This window comes from Gossypium raimondii, chromosome 7, assembly GCF_025698545.1.
Source record: "Gossypium raimondii isolate GPD5lz chromosome 7, ASM2569854v1, whole genome shotgun sequence".
NCBI classification, from domain to species: Eukaryota; Viridiplantae; Streptophyta; class Magnoliopsida; order Malvales; family Malvaceae; genus Gossypium; species Gossypium raimondii.
The window spans coordinates 46,131,615-46,151,288 of NC_068571.1; the positions used below are offsets into that span (position 1 = coordinate 46,131,615).

The window sequence follows — 19,674 nt, forward strand, 5'->3', positions numbered from 1 at the left end:
TAGTGGTTAATACAGCTTCAACCTAGTATTGTTTGGGAACATTCTTGTGAAACATCAATGCTCTAGTCATCTCTAGGAGATGACCATTATTTTGCTCAACCATTCCGTTTTGTTGTGGGGTGGTAACACATGAGGATTCATAAATAGTCCTTGTTTTCTGAAAGAATGGAGAAAGGATTTGATTGAAATAATCCTTTGCATTGTTCGATTGAGATCTCTTAATTAGGGAAAACAATGCTTGTCAAAACCACCTTTTGATAAAGGGGTCGACTTTTAAAACAAAATAGGAGTCGCTACCGATCTTTTGTTAAGATACGATCGGATCACCTTGAAAACGATTTTGGTCTACGAAATTTAAGAAAACGGGTTCATGAGTCGATTACGCACGAGGAAGGGTTAGCACCCTCGTAACGCCCAAAATTGGTACCTAAGCGATTAATTCATATCTTGAACTCAAACGTTGAAAACTTGAAAATACAATTCCCCTTTGCTATATATATTTAAAACAACACTTGGATAAATTTGAACGAATATAAAAGGCTTTCTCATTCCGAGGCAACAAAAGGTCATATCCCGTAAGTTAGAATACGATATTTGAATCCTCGAAAATAAGTTAGCCTTTGATTTTATTGAAATTTCGTGTATTTGAAATCTGGAAATATTTGGTCATCTTGGTTCGATGAGAAAATCGAGACCTTGTAAGTTAGGGCACAATTTCTCGAAGTTCAAACATGACATACAACTCGCCTTTAATTTTATTTTGGAATTAGAATATTTGGCCATTTTTTGGTTCGACGAGAAGATCGAAACCCCGTAAGTTGGAGCACGATTCTCGAAGTCCCAAATACGGCATATTGCATCTATAAAATGAATTCCTTTTTTCGAGTTTAAGAAAAAAATAACGTAATACTAAAACGATGTGTATAAAAAGGTTAGGTATTTTAATTTTTAAAGGATATTTGGCTATTTAGATTTATCGAGAAAATTGAAACCCCGTAAGTTAGGATACAATTTCTCGAATATCTAAAATATGAAACATTGCCTTATTTTGAGAAATTTTGAATGATAAAATGTGTATTAATTAAACATGATGTGTTTTCTTAAAAAAAAGGATGATTTATTAATAAAATGTTGGACTATCGAATGGGGATAATATGAAAATACGAATAAATAGATTACAGTGCATATGATGGCAACAACTACGAATTACACACAACCTTAATACTAATTTTAGCAATCGAGTAATGAAATAAACATCAATAAAGAAACAATAATAATAATAATAATTGTAGAAGCCCAAATTTGTTGGGCCCAGTATCTAAACCAGAGACCCAATAACAATGGCCCAAAATAACTGTGCCCAAAAAATCAACTTTCAAGAAACCCTAGTGGCCTCCACGAGCCCTAGCGCCATCGCCCAAGTCCCTTGGCACCAAGACGTTCCTCGGTCGGCCTTGGCGCCACCACCGCTCGACTCACCAATTGACGACTTTGTGTTCGCCTCGTCACATCATCGCTTGCAAAAGCAGAGAACACACGCAGCAGAGAAACAACAAAAGGAAACAACAACATGCAAAACGACAAACGAACGATCCAAGGCACAAAACGTCAAAATAGAAATCTAGGGATTTTTTAAATCGGTTATATAAACCGAAATCGGAACTGTAATGCTTCTTCTTCGATTTTCCTTGTAACGAACACACATATATTGAAATCAAAAAATCGAGATTAAGAAAAAGGTTTTTTGAACTGCTTTTCTCTTCATTTTCTTAATTTTTTTTGTGTATATATTTATTTCTTTTATTTTTATTTTATTTTTTCGCGAATCGATTCTAAACAAAAATAATCAAAAAATAAAAGGAAAGAAACCACCTGAATCGGCTGAAGCCGTTGCCGCCGTCGCCGCCCTTCACCACCGTCGACGCGAGTTTAGATAGGGGCCAAGCTTTTCTTTTTTCCGTCGTTTCCCGTTCCTTGGCCTCAATCTCGAGTGCGCTTCAACGCTGACTGAAGGCGCCTTGCATGGCTCCGCCACGGGCGGGGAAGGCGTGATTGGCCATGGCTGGAACCCTAGCGTAAAAAAGGATTTCCTTTTCATTTTTTTTTTCTTGCGTTCTTTGCAGAGAATGAAGCGCAGAAAATAAAGCAAAATTTTAGCCTTTATTGTGATTGCAATACTGGGCGCCGTTTAAGGGGAGATTAGCATTTTTGCCCGATGGGTAATTTATGCATTTAGTCCTCCGTTTTCTTGAAGCGCAATCCAACTTCGCTTCTTTTAGATTTGGGTGCAATTTTGTTTTTGTTTCAATCGGGTCCTTTGACGTGTACAAGCCTTCTTGCGCTGAAACGCTGCGTCTTGGACTGGGGAATATTTCCTGAAGGTCCTTGAGCCTTGAGCGCGTTTCATTTCGATCCGAACCATCATCTTTCATATATTTGCGATTTAAACCTCGAATTTTGGGTCCGATTTTAATTTCGTCCTATTTTGTTTAATTAATTTATTATTCTTTTTTAAAATTATTAATAATTAATTCATTCGTTATTTAAGAACTCTTCTTTATTGTTATGCATTTTAAGTTTTACATATATTATTTATTTTAAATGTTTCACCTAATATTTATTTAAAATTTTTATTTGCATTATTTGTTTTAAACTATTATATATATATATATATTGTCCTTTAACCTTTTAATTATTTTTATCTTTTATTTTTATAAAGAAAATGATACTGTTTTGTGTTTTTAGTTATTGTAGTTTATTTATTTTAAACTATATTAGTATTTTTCATTTTAGTTTCATATTTTGTTTGCTTGAGATATTTGCCATTCATTTGAATTGATCTCATATTTATTTGTTTTATAATATTAGCTATGTAAAATTGTTCTCGATTATTTCGTTTACTCGGATTATTAATATTGGCATGTAAAGTGATGCATGTGATATGATTATTATCATTATGCACGCGTAATTTGTTCATTTGTTTTCACATTATTGTCATTTACTAACGTGATATTTTATTCGTGAATTATCATTTCATGTGCTATATTATCGTTTCGTTTCATTTCATTTCATTGCTTCAAGTTATGTTTGATTTGTATATACCCATAATAATAAACCGGTTTATCTTATCACGAACAAAACAAATTCACCTCGTACAAGTGTTGCGCTTGTCATTATTCAAAAAGAAAATTTTAAAATAAGGCAATATTTCGCGTTTGGAAAATCAAGAAAACGTGCCCTAACGTGCTGGGTTTCGATTTCTTGTTCGACCAAATAGCCAAATATCCTTTTTAAACTTTTAAAATAAGGCAATATTTCGCGTTTGGAAAATCGAGGAAACGTGCCCTAACGTGTTGGGTTTCGACTTCTCGTTTGACCAAATGGCCAAATACCCTTTTAAACTTTCAATAATGAAGGCAATATTCCGTATTTAGAAATTCGAGAAGTCGTGCCCTAACTTACTGGGTTTCGATCTTTTTTCGCGTTAAACCTAAATAACCGAATATCCTTTTAAATTAAAATAAATGAGGTTTAAATAAGAAAATAAAAGGCAAACTTACTCTCAAAAATACGAGGTGTCGTGTCCTAACTTACTGGATGTGACATCTTGTTAATTTGAGAAGAATGCATTTTTCATTTTGATTTCTTCAAGTAATATTTAAAATAACACAATATAAAGAGGGATCGTATTTTTAATTCTTTTCGAGTTTTTAGTTTTCGACACCAAGACATTAAGTAATCAATTAGGTACCAATTTTGGGCGTATCGAGGGTGCTAATCCTTCCTCGTGCGTAATCGACTCCCGAACCCATTTTTCTAAATTTCGTGGACCAAAATCGTTGTTTTAATAAAAATTAAATTGTTTATTAAAAACAGCCGTTTTACGAGGTGACCCGATCACACCTCATCAAAAAAGGATTGGTGGCGACTCCCATTTTCGTTTTTATTTTCAAAACCCAAGTCGACCCCGTTTTTATCAAAAAATGGTGTCAACAATAATAACACATAGCAATAAGGTACTAAATTTAAAAGGATAACGAGATTAACAAATAAGCTCACAAGCAAAGGTTTAATTGAAAGAATTCATGAGATATTAAAAGAACAAAACAAAAAAAAGAAGATGAAATTAGGGTTATTATAATAATAATGATAATAATAATATACGAATGCAATAATAAAATAGCACCAAGTGTTCATGCAAATAGCTTCATGGATCATAATAGCAAAGAAAATGAAACAAACAATTTAATAAAAGAAATATTAAGGCCGAAAGAAGATATAAAAATAAAAAAATAAAAAAAAAGAAAGATAGAAAGACTAATAGATAGAAAATAAAATAAGTTAGTCAAAGGGTTACATTGAAAACAGAAGGAAATTCGGGGCGAAATTTATGATAAAATTAAAGATTTAAATCAAAATAGGACCAAAGTAACTTACGTGTAAATAACAGACGGTCAAATGGGAAATTTTCCCACGCTATCTAAATGGCGTCGTTCACTTCGGGATCGAATTGAAGTAAAATAAAATGCAGGGGTAAAAAAAAAAAAACTGAATCGCTAAATAATTAAAAAGGCGGAAGGGTCTAACGCACAAATAGACCCTTCCATAGAAAGCACGCGGACCTGAGGTAGAAGCGGGTCGGCTCGCGGGTTATAGGAGTGAAACGGCGTCGTTTTGGCCACTGAGGTTAAGGCCCAAAACGGCGCCGTCTAGGTCCTCTATAAAAACCAAAATTTAAAAAAAAACCCTCAATTCTTCCTTTGTTCTCCAAAAATATCAGAAAAACCTCTCCCCCATCTCCTTCAATTCCCAGAATCCAGCCTGCCCCGACGCCGGACCACCGTGGCGGCCGCCGTACACGGTGGCCGAAAACTGAAAAGGCCCCACTTTTTTTGGGGTTTTCGATTCCAAGGCCAAAAAAACACCGATTTTCATCGGAATCGGTACCTCAATCTCGCGATGGCGCAAAAGGTAAGTTTTTGAACTTTTCTCTTTTTTATTCTGTTTCTTACTTTTGGATCAAGAGGAAAAAGAAAGAAAAAAAGAAAAAAGAGACTATAAACAAAATAATCGAGAGACTACCTTCAAAAAAAAAAATTCTGAACTCGTTGTATTTTTTGATTTCTATTTTTTAATTGTATATTCGTAAAAGGAAAAAATCCTCTACACTGTTTTTTTAGGGCTCTTATAGCCACCATTTTACAACTGTTATTATCTTCATTGTTTGCTCATGTTTGGTTCATCCTTATAGGTACGGAGGGACTGTACGGCGGTGACGTGGAGGGGACGCGTGGGAGAGCAGGTGGCGGCAGAAGCTAGGGCAAGAGCGGCGGCTAGCTAGGGTTTTTTCTCTCTTTTTTTTTTTGGGGCTGTTTGGGTTTGGAATTTTAGGCCTGTTACTTTATTTTGTAATTTGGGGTAGGGTAATATGGGCTTGTAAAAAGAATTGAGTTTTGGCATTAATTATTTTTTGTGTTTTATTATTTGGGTTTGGGTCAGGCCCAAAAATGGCCTATTACAATGCTAACATCAGATTTATTTTTCAAGAGGTAAAGTCATTTCACTCGACTACAATCATCAATAAATGAAACACCAGGAATATTTGAACTGGTAGAAAAAGGAACAAAAGGTTTTTTTATTATTATTTTTTATTACTTATTGGAAAGGAAACATGTTTGTACTTGGCAAGTTCACAATCATTAAAATGAAAGGCTTCAGAAGTAAGACCTTTAAATGAAGAAGAAAACATCAACATGAACTCTAAAAGATGGATGACCTAAACAATGATGATGAAGCTAAATTTTATTTTGGTTTGACATGACAGACTCGGAAAAAAATGATATAGATATAAGATTTTCAACACGTTATACTGCTTTCTTTTTCCAGGAAGTAGAGACTGTCTCTCTAACTAGCACGTCCAATCATCTTCTTCGTGTCCAGTGGAAAAATGTTACACTGCAATTTGAATCTGTGGTTAATTGTTGAATGAAAATAAGGCTTGCAAATAGCTTTGGAACATGGAGGACATTTCTTAGTGTAAGGTTCTTGTTTATGTAAACATCCCCTTGGCCAGCTATGATGGTGATGGATTCGTCGACTATTGTGATATTTTTATGGCTACAATTTGGAGTATAAGAGATAAAATGTTTGGAGGAACAAGTCATATAGTCAGTGGCTTTGGAATCAATCACCCACATGGGAGGAGAATTTCTTTTTGAGACATTAGTACAAGAGGAAGAAGAAATACCTGAAAACATCAATGAACAAGTACCTGTCGAGGTTGACTTCTCAAACGATCCCAAAAAGGTTTTTAATTTTTCAATTTCTTCGATGTTAAATTCAGAAGCAGATTTTTTAGAATCTTCTTTGCTAGTTGACGAAGTACTCACCATATGTGCCCCGACTTCAATCATTCACACTTCGATTAGGTTTTTCATTGGGCTTGCCATGAAGTTTACAGCATCTCTCCTTGGTGTGACGATGCTTCTCGCAATATGTGCAGAATAGAAAATTTTGATTGAATGGTTTGGTTGAGTCCCCTTGAGTAACTAATGAAGGAATGTCCGTCTCTTTCAATTCTGTGGCTTTGGTAACAAGTGTAGAACCATTTCCCTGACGTCCCTTTTCAGCACGTATAATAGAGATTGTCCCATTCAAAGATGGTAAGTCCAAATTTTCCAAAATCTGCACTCTTATAGCATCAAATTCAACATTTAATCCTGCAAGAAAATCATAAATACGATTTTTCTCCACAAATCGCTTCAGAATTGCTGCATCTTCATTGTAGCGCATTTGGATGCATTGATGATGGTCCATCTTTTGCCACAAGCCTTGTAAGAAACTCGAATATTCAATGACAGTTTGTGTCCCTTGTTTAGTTGTTGAAATTTTTGTCTTAATTTCGTAGATTTTTGTAGCATCATTAACCTTGGAATATGCTTGTCAAATAGCTTCCCAAATCTCCTTGGCAGTTCTGAGAAACATGCATGCATCACTAATTTCTGGCAGCATCGAGTTCCATAACCATGACATCAGCATGGAGTCTTGTTCGTCCCACGCGCAAATTTGGGATCGTCCTGCAAAAGACCTGTGCCCATTAAATGGCTTAATGTTTCTCTGCCCTTTAGAAAAGTGCAGACCAATTGTGAGCACTTCAAGTAATTCTTCCCATTCAATTGATATGCGGCTTGCATGTTCTACAAACCTTCAATTGTAATAGTGACAATATTCTCAAATGTAGGGGCACTTATGACAGGACTGGTGATTTCGACATGATTGATTGAATGGAGAAATAGATACAAACAAGGCAATTATGAGAGCGAATGCAACAAGGAGTGAGAGGAACAGAAAAGATGGAGCTCAGTTGGGTATGACCAGAGAAAAGAACAGAAAAAATTCAGAGTTTATCAAGAAAGAGCCAATAGCTCTGATATCATGACCAAAATCATAAGAGAAGAATGAAATTTATCATCACTAAATCAGGTTACAACCTGAGTTTATATACACAATTGTGTAGCTTAAAAATAGTAATTAACTCTCTAAGAATAGGAAACTCTTAAAAATATGAAACTTCATAAGAAAATCTGTATCTAACTCTAATTCCTAGATATCAAGAAATTGAACTGCATAATCTTTCCAAATAAAGCTACATAGTTACTCTTTTGGTTTTACTTAATTTCTTATAAATTCCTTAAGGATTTGAGTAACCTTTTACAAATTAAATAACATTCCTATATATATTTTACAAATTACCTAGTTGTTTTGTTTTAATCAGCACTATAAGATTTTTGAACTTTGTTTTGGAAGCATAAAGTTATTTTGAATAGAATTTAAATATTTTTATATTATTTTATAAAAAAAGTGATTTATCATTTATTTTTGTAAATAAAATATTAATTTTGCTTCGAAAATGTCATGTTAGCGTCTCATGTTCGTACCAGCTATTAAGACGAGCGAAGGGCGTTACACGTTTCTAGTCAATTTTATAATTTATTTTAATAATTTGGTTGAATATAATTTAAGGAGCTTTGTATTTTGGGAAAGTACTAGTTGCATTAAGGATTTTGGAGCTTTTAAATAGTAGAAATGACAAGGTTTTAGGAAATCATTATCATTTGGGCGGTCAGAAATGGTAGGAAATGTGGGGTTTCTAAAAATGTTGGAAGAGCCCATGTTATACTAAATAGTTCACAAAATTTTTGCATCCAAAGCATAACCTAAAAAAATTGGAGGCAAAAAAATATTTATAAAATTTGAGTTACAACCGATACAATGTCTTGAATTTAAAGGAGTTCCTTTTATTCTCTTCTTCCATGAAGCTTCAATCGAAGGATTATCAAAGCCGTGATATTGGATGGATGTAGTCCACTTTAAAGGCCGTGAAGACTTGATCTTAAATAACAGGTCTGATTTCTTTTGTGTTGACCTAATCAGATTGGGGAGAACTTTGACATGAAGGTCTTCAATGGGTGGTTTCGCTTCAAGGACATTCTAGACTTGATATTGAAGAGGGCTTAACATCATATTTTGTTGATTGAACAAGACCCAAGAGTAACTTTTGAGAATTCTTAGGAACTATAGTAGAGTTTTTCATAATATTTCTAGTGCTTGTTCCTCTCCAAACTTCATTCTATTTTGGATAGAGTTCAGTTTACAAAATCTTCTCCTCATATGAACCTTTGAACTTGTGCTAAATGATTTATAAGTGCCATTTTTCATAGTACTAATGAGAGAGTTCTTGTAGAATATGCTCTCTTTAGATAAATGGTATACAAGGATCACCTCTTCTATTTAATCTCATGATTAATTTAAATGAATTAGGGATTGGATAATCATTGTTATTTACCTCTTGGTTCATTTAATTGGATTATAGATAATATAAACCTCAATGAACATGATCTCTTTATAAAAGGTTTCTAAAGGTTTATTTTTTATTTATATCTTAATTAATTTAATGTAATTATATATAAATAATGATGACACATTACAAAATTTGATTGGTTCGAAATTTTCATCTTTTATAAATATCAATATTTTATCTTTAAGTTAAGAATAATATATTTTTCTTATCAAGTAATAAAATCGAAATAAACAAAATTAAAAAAGAAAGAAAAACTTATCCAATGCCTCAACATTTTGACATGTCTATATATACGGGAAATGTTGCTACTTATAGTTGTTGTTTGCTTAAATATGAAAATGGTTAATGGAAGTGCTTGACTATAATGACTACCATGGCTTGGTACTGCTAAAAACTATGCAAATAAAAATACAAAAAACCAAGAATTTGTTTATGCAATTCAGTTTCCCTATGTTTGCGGAGCCTAGCTTAGTGAGTAATTCCATTATCTTTAATCCATAATACAATAAGTGAATCATGTTGGAAAAATTGTAATTTATGGAACCTTTGAGACATATTCTCAATAGGTAAAGGTGGAGAGTTGAATCATAAAATTATGGTTTCATATTCTACTCCATGAGACCTTTACAACGGTATATCATATGCTCAAAATGGTTGAGTGATGAATGAGAAATTGATGCTCAAAGTAAGCTACTTGGAAATATTTGTTGAGAAAAAGTAAAAGCTTAGATCCCACATTGGTTAAATACCAAGTGTGAGATGTGTATATATATGGGAACTCTCTTATAAAATAATTAAATGACTAAACTTGGATTCTTGCCTCGCGTGCAAGAGGGATGAAGGTTCAAACCCATTTGGGTTGGGGTGTAATTTTTTCTTTGTGGAAATTTCCAAAATTCCACCATACTGAATGCCTATAAAAGGCTATGAATTCTGTAGAATTTTTTCCTACACTCACTCTCTCACACCGAATTTATTTTACTATCAAAATTCTTCTTTTCCTCTCCATATTTTCCAATGTTCCGGTGATAGAAAAAGGAAACATTTGTTTGTTGATCGCTGCAGAGGTGCCACTGCTTTGATTATTATGTTGTTGTATCCTAGGAGACATTCGACCAACGTTTCTCCAAGTACCGTAGGAGCGGCCAAATCTGTATTAAGAAAACTATGTTAAACAGGCCTCAACGTTTAGTAAATCTCTATTTTTCTTTTCGATTTCAACTTTTTGTTACGATTTTTATTGGTTCACGTATTTGACAATTTAAATATAAATTATTCTGTTTATATTTTATTATATATAAATAATTGTTTATTTATATTTATATATTTTGTTCGCTAACGTGTTTTGTCCAACAAATCGCACTCTATCACTCCCCAAGGATAAATATCCCACATTTGCACCTAAAAACTAGAACACTCACCTTCAATCCTCTCCGTGAGAACTTGAGTAGTAAACACTCAATGTTTACAAATCAATTTGCACTTACTAAACAATTTCTCAATGAACAGATTCCAGTGCTCTTAATATGCTCTCATACATAACCTAGATAAGCCTCAAAACATATATCAATTGCGGCTTGCTAACATTGAATCTAAGTGAATACAAAATAACTCATTGGAAATAGCAATTACAACATAAACATTCAAAGCATAATTAATAGAAGATATGATCTTCAAGAATCAACAACACAATCTTGATCAAACCTCCACATTTTAATGGTTGAATTGATTCACTTGAACCAAATCCAATCTTCAATAGTCACAAATCAGTTTCCACATATAGACCATTGTATCTTCAAAATATCAACATATTTACTACTCCAAAGAGTTTGCTTCATTAAATTGCTAACACAAATATGACAAGAAATCTACACAAATATGACAAGAAATCTGATTGCCTTAGTGGCAATCTGCAGAGGACACTTACCAAGTGCCACTTAACACATTTAGATCACTTTGCCTCAATTGGAAAGAATATGAACGATGTTCATGAGAATACCAAATTATACCATCTACTACATCTAAGCATCAAAGAGCAACCTAGGTAAATCCACAACCTCCCTCCCTTTCATATTTTCTTTAGAATTTTTTTTTATTTTTTATACTTTGCTCGTAACTTATACAAAGTTTTGGTCTTTCAAGAATGTGTTCATGAATGGTACCATTTCCAACATTTGGCATTTTTCAAAGCATTATTGGTAGGAGAATGTATGTTCAAACCTGAAGATGACATTGTTGGGAGAGATAGTCATGAACCCAGAATATAAATCGTAAAACGAAAATAAAGAATACCAAAAAAAGAGAGAGGATAAGATTAAAGGTTCAACCTTCATCTATATATAGTAAAAAAACAATGTAAAAGTTATTACACAAATTTTATTAATGTTTAAGAAGATTTAAGCTGAAACATGAATACAACCTAAATTAGGGGTAAAATTAAAAAAAAACCCTTTTATCCGATATCCAAAATAATCCTACAATATATGTCATGTTCATTTTCCGGTACAAAATGCTTTTATATAAATGTAGATGAAGATAAATAAATTGGGGTATATGTACAAAGCTTCCTAATTAATCTAATTATGTTGGGTGAAACATGAGTAATTAGAATGTTCTAAGATGGTGTAGGAATTGATATTGCAATCTTCTGTGAATTAGAGCTCGAGTTTGCCTCCATAATCTTTGAGCCTCCAATTCGTCGTTGGCTAAGGCTGAGCAATTGCACTCATTGCAATCTGCAAAGTATTTCCCACTTAACCCTTGTGCTTGTGGGCTCAATGCGACATAGCAGCTAGTTGATGCACCCTGCATTTGAAATTTTGTTTTGCAATATTAGCACTAATGCTTGCCCCTACTCTATAGTTTAACATTATTCTAAAATGCAGAGAATTCGTATTAGTAATTGTTTCTGTATTGGAGTTTTTTTTTTATTCCTTTACAATTGTTTTCACATTGAGGTTTGAAATTTTTTTAAGGAAATATTATGGACAAAAGAAATTTAGTCATTAATGTGAAAACAATTGTCGCCTGACTTAAACCAAAACTAAATTTAAACCCTAATGTGAGAATAATTACTAAATCCAAACATATATTAGCCCAAATCAAAATTGTGGATAAAGGCGAGATTTTGAGGATTACTATCATTCACAAAATTAAAATAAATTTATGTCAAACAAAAGAAACAGAGCTAAATTATGTAAAATATTTTTAACTTTCCTCAAGGTATTACGAGTTTCCAGAAAGGGTGAAGAACAATGGAGGGCAGATTTAAGAAATTGAGGGGATCCATTTTGTGACCCGTGGATCTAGCAAACTCTAAATTGAATTTTAGTTTACTTAGTATTATTACTATTACAACAATTTTGAAAATGTGAGTTAAACTATATTTTATTTATTTATTTTGGGGTTAGCTAATTTCATTATACACTCATTTTAATAACTAAACTTTAGTAAATTTCATTTTGGCCGCTTAATTTTTTAAAAAAAAATGAAAACTTGAGTTTATGAGAAATTGAGTTATTTAGTTGCAAAGATGAAATTGGAGTTTTTTCCTATAACTTAATCCCTATAAACATTCAAGTTTTTCCTTGTAAAAACTCAAGTTTTCTCTTATTTATTAGAAAAACTAAAATTAATTCTAAAAAGAAAATAAAAGAAATAAAAAATAAAAATGATTTTTCGAAGTAAAAACCATGTTGTTCCTGTAAAACACAAGTTTTATACATAAAACCTACGTTTTTCCTTTTACTGAAAAAAAAATAAAATTAATTCTTTAAAAATAAAAATATATAAAGGAAATCAAAAAGATAAAATGAATGATGAAGATGAAAACGTACTAAAGCTGAGGGGACTAAAATGAAAATGGTTTGCAACGGAGATGTACCCATTTACAAATTCTAAAACTTAGGAAAGTTGCTGTGTTGTTTACTGAAATGGCATTTGCGGTTTCTGTTAACCTAAACTGAGACATTCTCCTAAATTCTTAAAATTAAGCAGGCAGGATGAAGATGTAGACAAAGACAAAGGCATACCTGAGAGGTAGACTTGAGCAACTTTGAAGCAATAAAAAATAGGGAATCTGCATTCAGATTATACACATTAATTGGCCAGCTGTTAAATTATATTTAATTGTTTTTAACATAGAAAAAGAAAAAAGAAATGCCTGTAATAAAGCCCTTGTGTGCTCTGATAATTCCAGTCTTTACAATTCCTGGATGCACTGCATTGATGGTTACTTTTGCACTTCTTGCCTGCAAAAATTTTAATGGTTGTTTGCAGATTAAAACAATAATATTTTTTAAATATATGATAAATGTTAATGAAGAAGAGAAAGTTTCAGACCTTTAGCTGTCTGGCTACTTCTTTGGCATGCAATATGTTTGCTAGTTTGGATTGAGCATAAGCACGAGTAGCATTATAACTGCACCGTCATTTCCAACAAATAAGCTGTTTTACTCTTATGTATAGCAGTCCATGTTAATTATTACTATTCTTACCTATATTCACGTTAGTTCTTGAACTTGATAATTGTTTACACATTAGAGTTTGAGTTTTTTTTAATCCAAATTAGTCTTTGAACTTAACAATTGTTCTTTGTTGGGGCTAGTTTTTTTGTCTAAGTTAATTAATCATGTTTCTTTGAAAATTCTAAAATTTAGGCCCTAACATGGGAATAATTACCAAGTTCAAGAACTATTTTTATACTTTGCTCAGTAACTTATACAAAGTTTTGGTCTTTCAAGAATGTGTTCATGAATGGTACCATTTCCAACATTTGGCATTTTCAAAGCATTATTGGTAGGAGAATGTATGTTCAAAACGAAGATGACATTGTTGGGAGAGATAGTCATGAACCTGAATATAAATCGAAACGAAAATAAAGAATACCAAAAAAGAGAGGATAAGATTAAAGGTTCAACCTTCATCTATATATAGTAAAAAACAATGTAAAAGTTATTACACAAATTTTATTAATGTTTAAGAAGATTTAAGCTGAAACATGAATACAACCTAAATTAGGGTAAAATTAAAAAAAAAACCCTTTTATCCGATATCCAAAATAATCCTACAATATATGTCATGTTCATTTTCCGGTACAAAATGCTTTTATATAAATGTAGATGAAGATAAATAAATTGGGGGTATATGTACAAAGCTTCCTAATTAATCTAATTATGTTGGGTGAAACATGAGTAATTAGAATGTTCTAAGATGGTGTAGGGAATTGATATTGCAATCTTCTGTGAATTAGAGCTCGAGTTTGCCTCCATAATCTTTGAGCCTCCAATTCGTCGTTGGCTAAGGCTGAGCAATTGCACTCATTGCAATCTGCAAAGTATTTCCCACTTAACCCTTGTGCTTGTGGGCTCAATGCGACATAGCAGCTAGTTGATGCACCCTGCATTTGAAATTTTGTTTTGCAATATTAGCACTAATGCTTGCCCCTACTCTATAGTTTAACATTATTCTAAAAATGCAGAGAATTCGTATTAGTAATTGTTTCTGTATTGGAGTTTTTTTTTTTATTCCTTTACAATTGTTTTCACATTGAGGTTTGAAATTTTTAAGGAAATATTATGGACAAAAGAAATTTAGTCATTAATGTGAAAACAATTGTCCTGACTTAAACCAAAACTAAATTTAAACCCTAATGTGAGAATAATTACTAAATCCAAACATATATTAGCCCAAATCAAAATTGTGGATAAAGGCGAGATTTTGAGGATTACTATCATTCACAAAATTAAAATAAATTTATGTCAAACAAAAGAAACAGAGCTAAATTATGTAAAATATTTTAACTTTCCTCAAGGTATTACGAGTTTCAGAAAGGGTGAAGAACAATGGAGGGCAGATTTAAGAAATTGAGGGGATCCATTTTGTGACCCGTGGATCTAGCAAACTCTAAATTGAATTTTAGTTTACTTAGTATTATTACTATTACAACAATTTTGAAAATGTGAGTTAAACTATATTTTATTTATTTATTTTGGGGTTAGCTAATTTCATTATACACTCATTTTAATAACTAAACTTTAGTAAATTTCATTTTGGCCGCTTAATTTTTTAAAAAAAATGAAAACTTGAGTTTATGAGAAATTGAGTTATTTAGTTGCAAAGATGAAATTGGAGTTTTTTCCTATAACTTAATCCCTATAAACATTCAAGTTTTTCCTTGTAAAAACTCAAGTTTTCTCTTATTTATTAGAAAAACTAAAATTAATTCTAAAAAGAAAATAAAAGAAATAAAAAATAAAAATGATTTTTCGAAGTAAAAACCATGTTGTTCCTGTAAAACACAAGTTTTTATACATAAAACCTACGTTTTCCTTTTACTGAAAAAAATAAAATTAATTCTTTAAAAATAAAAATATATAAAGGAAATCAAAAGATAAAATGAATGATGAAGATGAAAACGTACTAAAGCTGAGGGGACTAAAATGAAAATGGTTTGCAACGGAGATGTACCCATTTACAAATTCTAAAACTTAGGAAAGTTGCTGTGTTGTTTACTGAAATGGCATTTGCGGTTTCTGTTAACCTAAACTGAGACATTCTCCTAAATTCTTAAAATTAAGCAGGCAGGATGAAGATGTAGACAAAGACAAAGGCATACCTGAGAGGTAGACTTGAGCAACTTTGAAGCAATAAAAAATAGGGAATCTGCATTCAGATTATACACATTAATTGGCCAGCTGTTAAATTATATTTAATTGTTTTTAACATAGAAAAAGAAAAAAGAAATGCCTGTAATAAAGCCCTTGTGTGCTCTGATAATTCCAGTCTTTACAATTCCTGGATGCACTGCATTGATGGTTACTTTTGCACTTCTTGCCTGCAAAAATTTTAATGGTTGTTTGCAGATTAAAACAATAATATTTTTTAAATATATGATAAATGTTAATGAAGAAGAGAAAGTTTCAGACCTTTAGCTGTCTGGCTACTTCTTTGGCATGCAATATGTTTGCTAGTTTGGATTGAGCATAAGCACGAGTAGCATTATAACTGCACCGTCATTTCCAACAAATAAGCTGTTTTACTCTTATGTATAGCAGTCCATGTTAATTATTACTATTCTTACCTATATTCACGTTAGTTCTTGAACTTGATAATTGTTTACACATTAGAGTTTGAGTTTTTTTTAATCCAAATTAGTCTTTGAACTTAACAATTGTTCTTTGTTGGGGCTAGTTTTTTTTTGTCTAAGTTAATTAATCATGTTTCTTTGAAAATTCTAAAATTTAGGCCCTAACATGGGAATAATTACCAAGTTCAAGAACTAATTTAGACAAAAAAAAGTGCAAACTCCAATATGGGAACAATTATCTCGTTCAAGTCTCAATATGGGAAAAATTGCCTAATTCAATGACTAATTTGGGCCAAAAGAAAGTTCAAACCCTAATATGGAAACAATTAGCTAGTTCACACTCCAATGTGGGAACAATTGTCAAACTAAGGGATTAACTTGAACAAAAAGAAGTTCAGACCTTAATATGAGAACAATTGGCTAGTTCAGACACCAATGTGGAAACAATTGCCAAATTTAAGGGTTAGCTTGAACAAAAAAAATCAAGTCTCAATGTAGGAGTAGTTGTCAAGTTTAGACCCCAATATAGGAATAATTGCCTAATTTAAGTCCCAACATGAGAAGAATTATCAAATTCAAAGATTAATCTAGATAAAAAAAAGGTTCAACTTAAGTTTAGGTGATTTAACCTATTTTTCTATATATAGCATTATAGGGGTATGTATAAAAGAGAGATAAGTGTTGGTTAGGAGAGTGAAATAATTACTTGTTGGGGTTGAGCATTTGGGTGAAGCTGAAACATTCCCTTTTGACCCAGCTGTGAATTACTGAAGACAGGTTTATGATTCTTCCTTGGATGCCTGTTTCCTCTGCTGTTTCTACCATCTTTTCTATTAACATTTCTGTCATCAAATAATGTCCTGCCAACACAACAAAAAATACATACATGATTTGATGGAACTCTCGCTGTTGTTCTAAACAACAAGATGGTTAAGTTTTCTATCAGTCCCTGTATTATGCATAAGTTATAAATTTAAGCCTTTACTTTAATTTAATTATTTTCAGTCCTTGTACATTTAAAATTTTAATCCTGATCAAATGTTAGCTATTAAATTCATTGAGTTTAATTATGCTATTTTTAAAATTTGATGCAACAAATATATTATTACATGTGTAATGTCATATCACTATAATTTTCACATAAGAAAAACACATCAATATATCAAATGACTGTCGTTTGCATAAAGGGTAAAGTTTAGAAATTAGAAAAATATAGCAACTAAGAATAGTCCGGTTGAAGAACATGGACTAAATCTATAACTTTACGGATAATACAAAAATAATAGCATAATTTAACTAAACAAATTTACTTATTACCGTTTGATCATGACTAAAATGACCAATCCAAAGAATATAGAGACTAAAATTGACTAATTCCAAAATGTAAAATTTAAAATTAATTAAATTAAAACTAGGAATTACCTCTCATTCCATGCCATGCATGAGCTTTAGATTATTATTATATTTTCTCAACTACAGCATTAATAAAACAATTTCTCACGATCTCAAATATTATTAAAAAAGAGCAATAATGGGAAATATTTATATAAAGTGCAATCACAACATTTGATACATGTTTTTTAAAAAAAATAATAATAGTGAGAAAGAAAATCATAAACTAGACAAAATGGACCAAATCAGATGAATTTGGGGGTGAGGCTTGAAATTTTAGTTTTGAAGAATTGTGTTAGGTAGGTCCACAGGAAAAAGTTGACTTTACTCTTGAGTAAATATTTATAATTAAAGTTAAAATAAATTAATATTTTATTATTAAAATTTTAATTTAAGTCAAATTGGATCAAATACAATCTAGATTTTTTTAAAATTTTTACTCAAATTTATTCGGATCCAACCTGGTTGATACATTAAATTTATTTTATTATTTAAAATAATAAAATATTTTATACTAATATTATTCTATCTTTATATAATTAATTATATATAAGAGCGTTTAATCTTACAAATAAACTTAAGAGATTATCCCATGTTCTATTTTTAAATTAGTTTTTATTTTTCAAATATACTAACAGCCATGCATCATCCTACTAAACTTTCAATTAATAAGATAATTTTAGTAAAAGCTTCATCAACGTTCTTGTATTAGGAGTTAATTTTCAACGGAAAAATCGATTTACTTTTTGATCTAATGTGATATTTTTTGTGTAGAGAGAACAACTTTTCCTCCAAATTATGGTAATGAACAAAAAGGAGTGTGCATGTACCCAAGTAATTTGTTGCAAATGTCATCTCAATTTTGTCCTCAGAGAACTCCAAATTCTGAGAGAATATCCCAGCATTGTTTCTGCAAAATTTGATGTTAATATTTTTCATCATTCTATATTTTGTTTTGAGAAAAGAAGAAAAAAGAAAATGTAAATGGTGGATTTAATGTATGAGAACCTACATGAGGATGTTAAGGGGTAATCCAAGAGCCAAGAACTGAGTACAAAATCTCTTGACAGAAGCCAATGAACTAAGATCAATCTCAAACAACATAATTTCAACATTTGGATTCTCATTTTCAATCCCTTCCTTCAATTCAGCTGCCTTCTTTATATCTCTCGCTGGTATCACCACTCTCACTCCTCTCTTAGCCAATACCCTTGCTGTCTCTGCTCCAATACCAGACGTCGCTCCTTCAAAAATTGGTACAATGGATTTAAAAAAAAATTAATATTAAAAAAAAAAAAAAAGGAATCCCTATTAAGCTAGTACCAATATACTATCTGTAGATGAGACAAAACCATATCCTTGTACAAACAAAAACAACTACTTGTTTAAGATATACATATATATACATATGTGCTTCAGGTTTATCCTGTAGAAATCTCAAATATTCTCTCGGAATCCGGGGGAAAAAAAGAAAAAGTTGATAACGGAGACTTACCGGTGATAATGGCAGTTAGACGGTGAAGAGGGGAAGAAGAATTGTCTGCAACTTGTTGAGCAGTAGTTTTTGAACCATAACCACTAGGGCCTGCAATGCCTGCTAAGTACCTAAGTGTATCTTTCATGACGGTGGAGCAGCTTAAGCTTAGAATCTCAAAGAAACAAGGGAGTAGTATGGCTAGAAGCAAGAAATATATACTACACATTGTAGGAGTACCATATAAAAAAGAAACCCTTTATACTAGTGTGGCCTCAAGTCCAATTAAACTATGCTGAATTTTGCTGATATTATCATTGGAATGATTGGTTTTTGTTCAAGTTTGAGGGTAGAGAGCACCTAGGATTTGGTGGTCCATTCAGTAGCTGATCTTTTTAGAAACGGGTACTGTAATTGGGAAAGAAAAAACCCACTATTATCTGGGTAAAATTACCATGTATGTCCCTGCATTAGAAGTTATATTGCATTTTTGTCCCATTAAAAAAAATGAGCAAATTAACTCTATTAAAGAGAAAACTAGTCTTTTCTATTAAAAATTCCATCTATTTCTACTATTAAAAATTAACGTAGATATTAATGTCACACGTACTTCTTGTTGATGTAATTAATGAAAATTTTAACAGAAAAGACCGTTACTCTTTGATCTAACGTACAGAGATTAATTTATCCATTTTTTAGTATACATAATCAATTGTCTCTCCGTCCTTCATGGGTGGGGGTTGGATTTTGCTGATTACAAAAGCAAGTGACATTTTTAAGTAAACTTTGCTTTGTAGAGGTGTAACAATCTAGTGAAAGTAGCAAAATTTGACCTTTTTTCTTTTTCCCTTTCTATTGAAA

The 19,674-nt window shown here is 31.8% G+C and overlaps 1 protein-coding gene and 1 long non-coding RNA gene across 6 annotated transcripts; one reads left to right on the plus strand and one right to left on the minus strand.

The window, feature by feature from the left end:
* Positions 1-4,614: 4,614 nt before the first annotated feature.
* LOC128042612 (uncharacterized) lies at positions 4,615-7,117 on the plus strand. Its single transcript, XR_008198115.1, has 3 exons — positions 4,615-4,971; positions 5,252-6,306; positions 6,429-7,117. It is a non-coding gene; the product is annotated as an uncharacterized LOC128042612 (long non-coding RNA).
* A 4,332-nt stretch (positions 7,118-11,449) lies between these two features.
* Positions 11,450-19,111, minus strand: LOC105787642 (short-chain dehydrogenase TIC 32 B, chloroplastic). Of its 5 annotated transcripts, none has more exons than XM_052634073.1 (8): positions 18,835-19,111; positions 18,352-18,583; positions 18,170-18,249; positions 16,654-16,807; positions 13,202-13,280; positions 13,023-13,110; positions 12,892-12,938; positions 11,450-11,665 (listed from the first exon to the last, which is right to left on the minus strand). In XM_052634073.1, exons 1-8 carry the CDS (start codon positions 19,040-19,042, stop codon positions 11,465-11,467), a joined length of 1,089 nt encoding a protein of 362 aa, XP_052490033.1. In that variant the 5' UTR covers positions 19,043-19,111; the 3' UTR covers positions 11,450-11,464. The 5 variants fall into 5 exon arrangements, with proteins under 5 accessions (XP_052490033.1, XP_052490031.1, XP_052490030.1 ...); XM_052634071.1 differs by lacking the exon at positions 13,202-13,280 and adding an exon at positions 15,787-15,865; XM_052634070.1 differs by lacking the exons at positions 12,892-12,938; positions 13,023-13,110; positions 13,202-13,280 and adding exons at positions 15,477-15,523; positions 15,608-15,695; positions 15,787-15,865.
* Between the last annotated feature and the right edge of the window lie 563 nt (positions 19,112-19,674).

Coding starts and splice junctions, on each gene's coding strand:
- LOC105787642 (XM_052634073.1), bottom strand. CDS start 19,042: ATGTGTAGTATATATTTCTTGCTTCTAGCCATACTACTCCCTTGTTTC. Junction 13,281..16,653: donor CAAATGCTCAACCCCAACAA/GTAATTATTTCA, acceptor ATGACGGTGCAG/TTATAATGCTACTCGTGCTT. Junction 13,111..13,201: donor AAGTAGCCAGACAGCTAAAG/GTCTGAAACTTT, acceptor AAATTTTTGCAG/GCAAGAAGTGCAAAAGTAAC.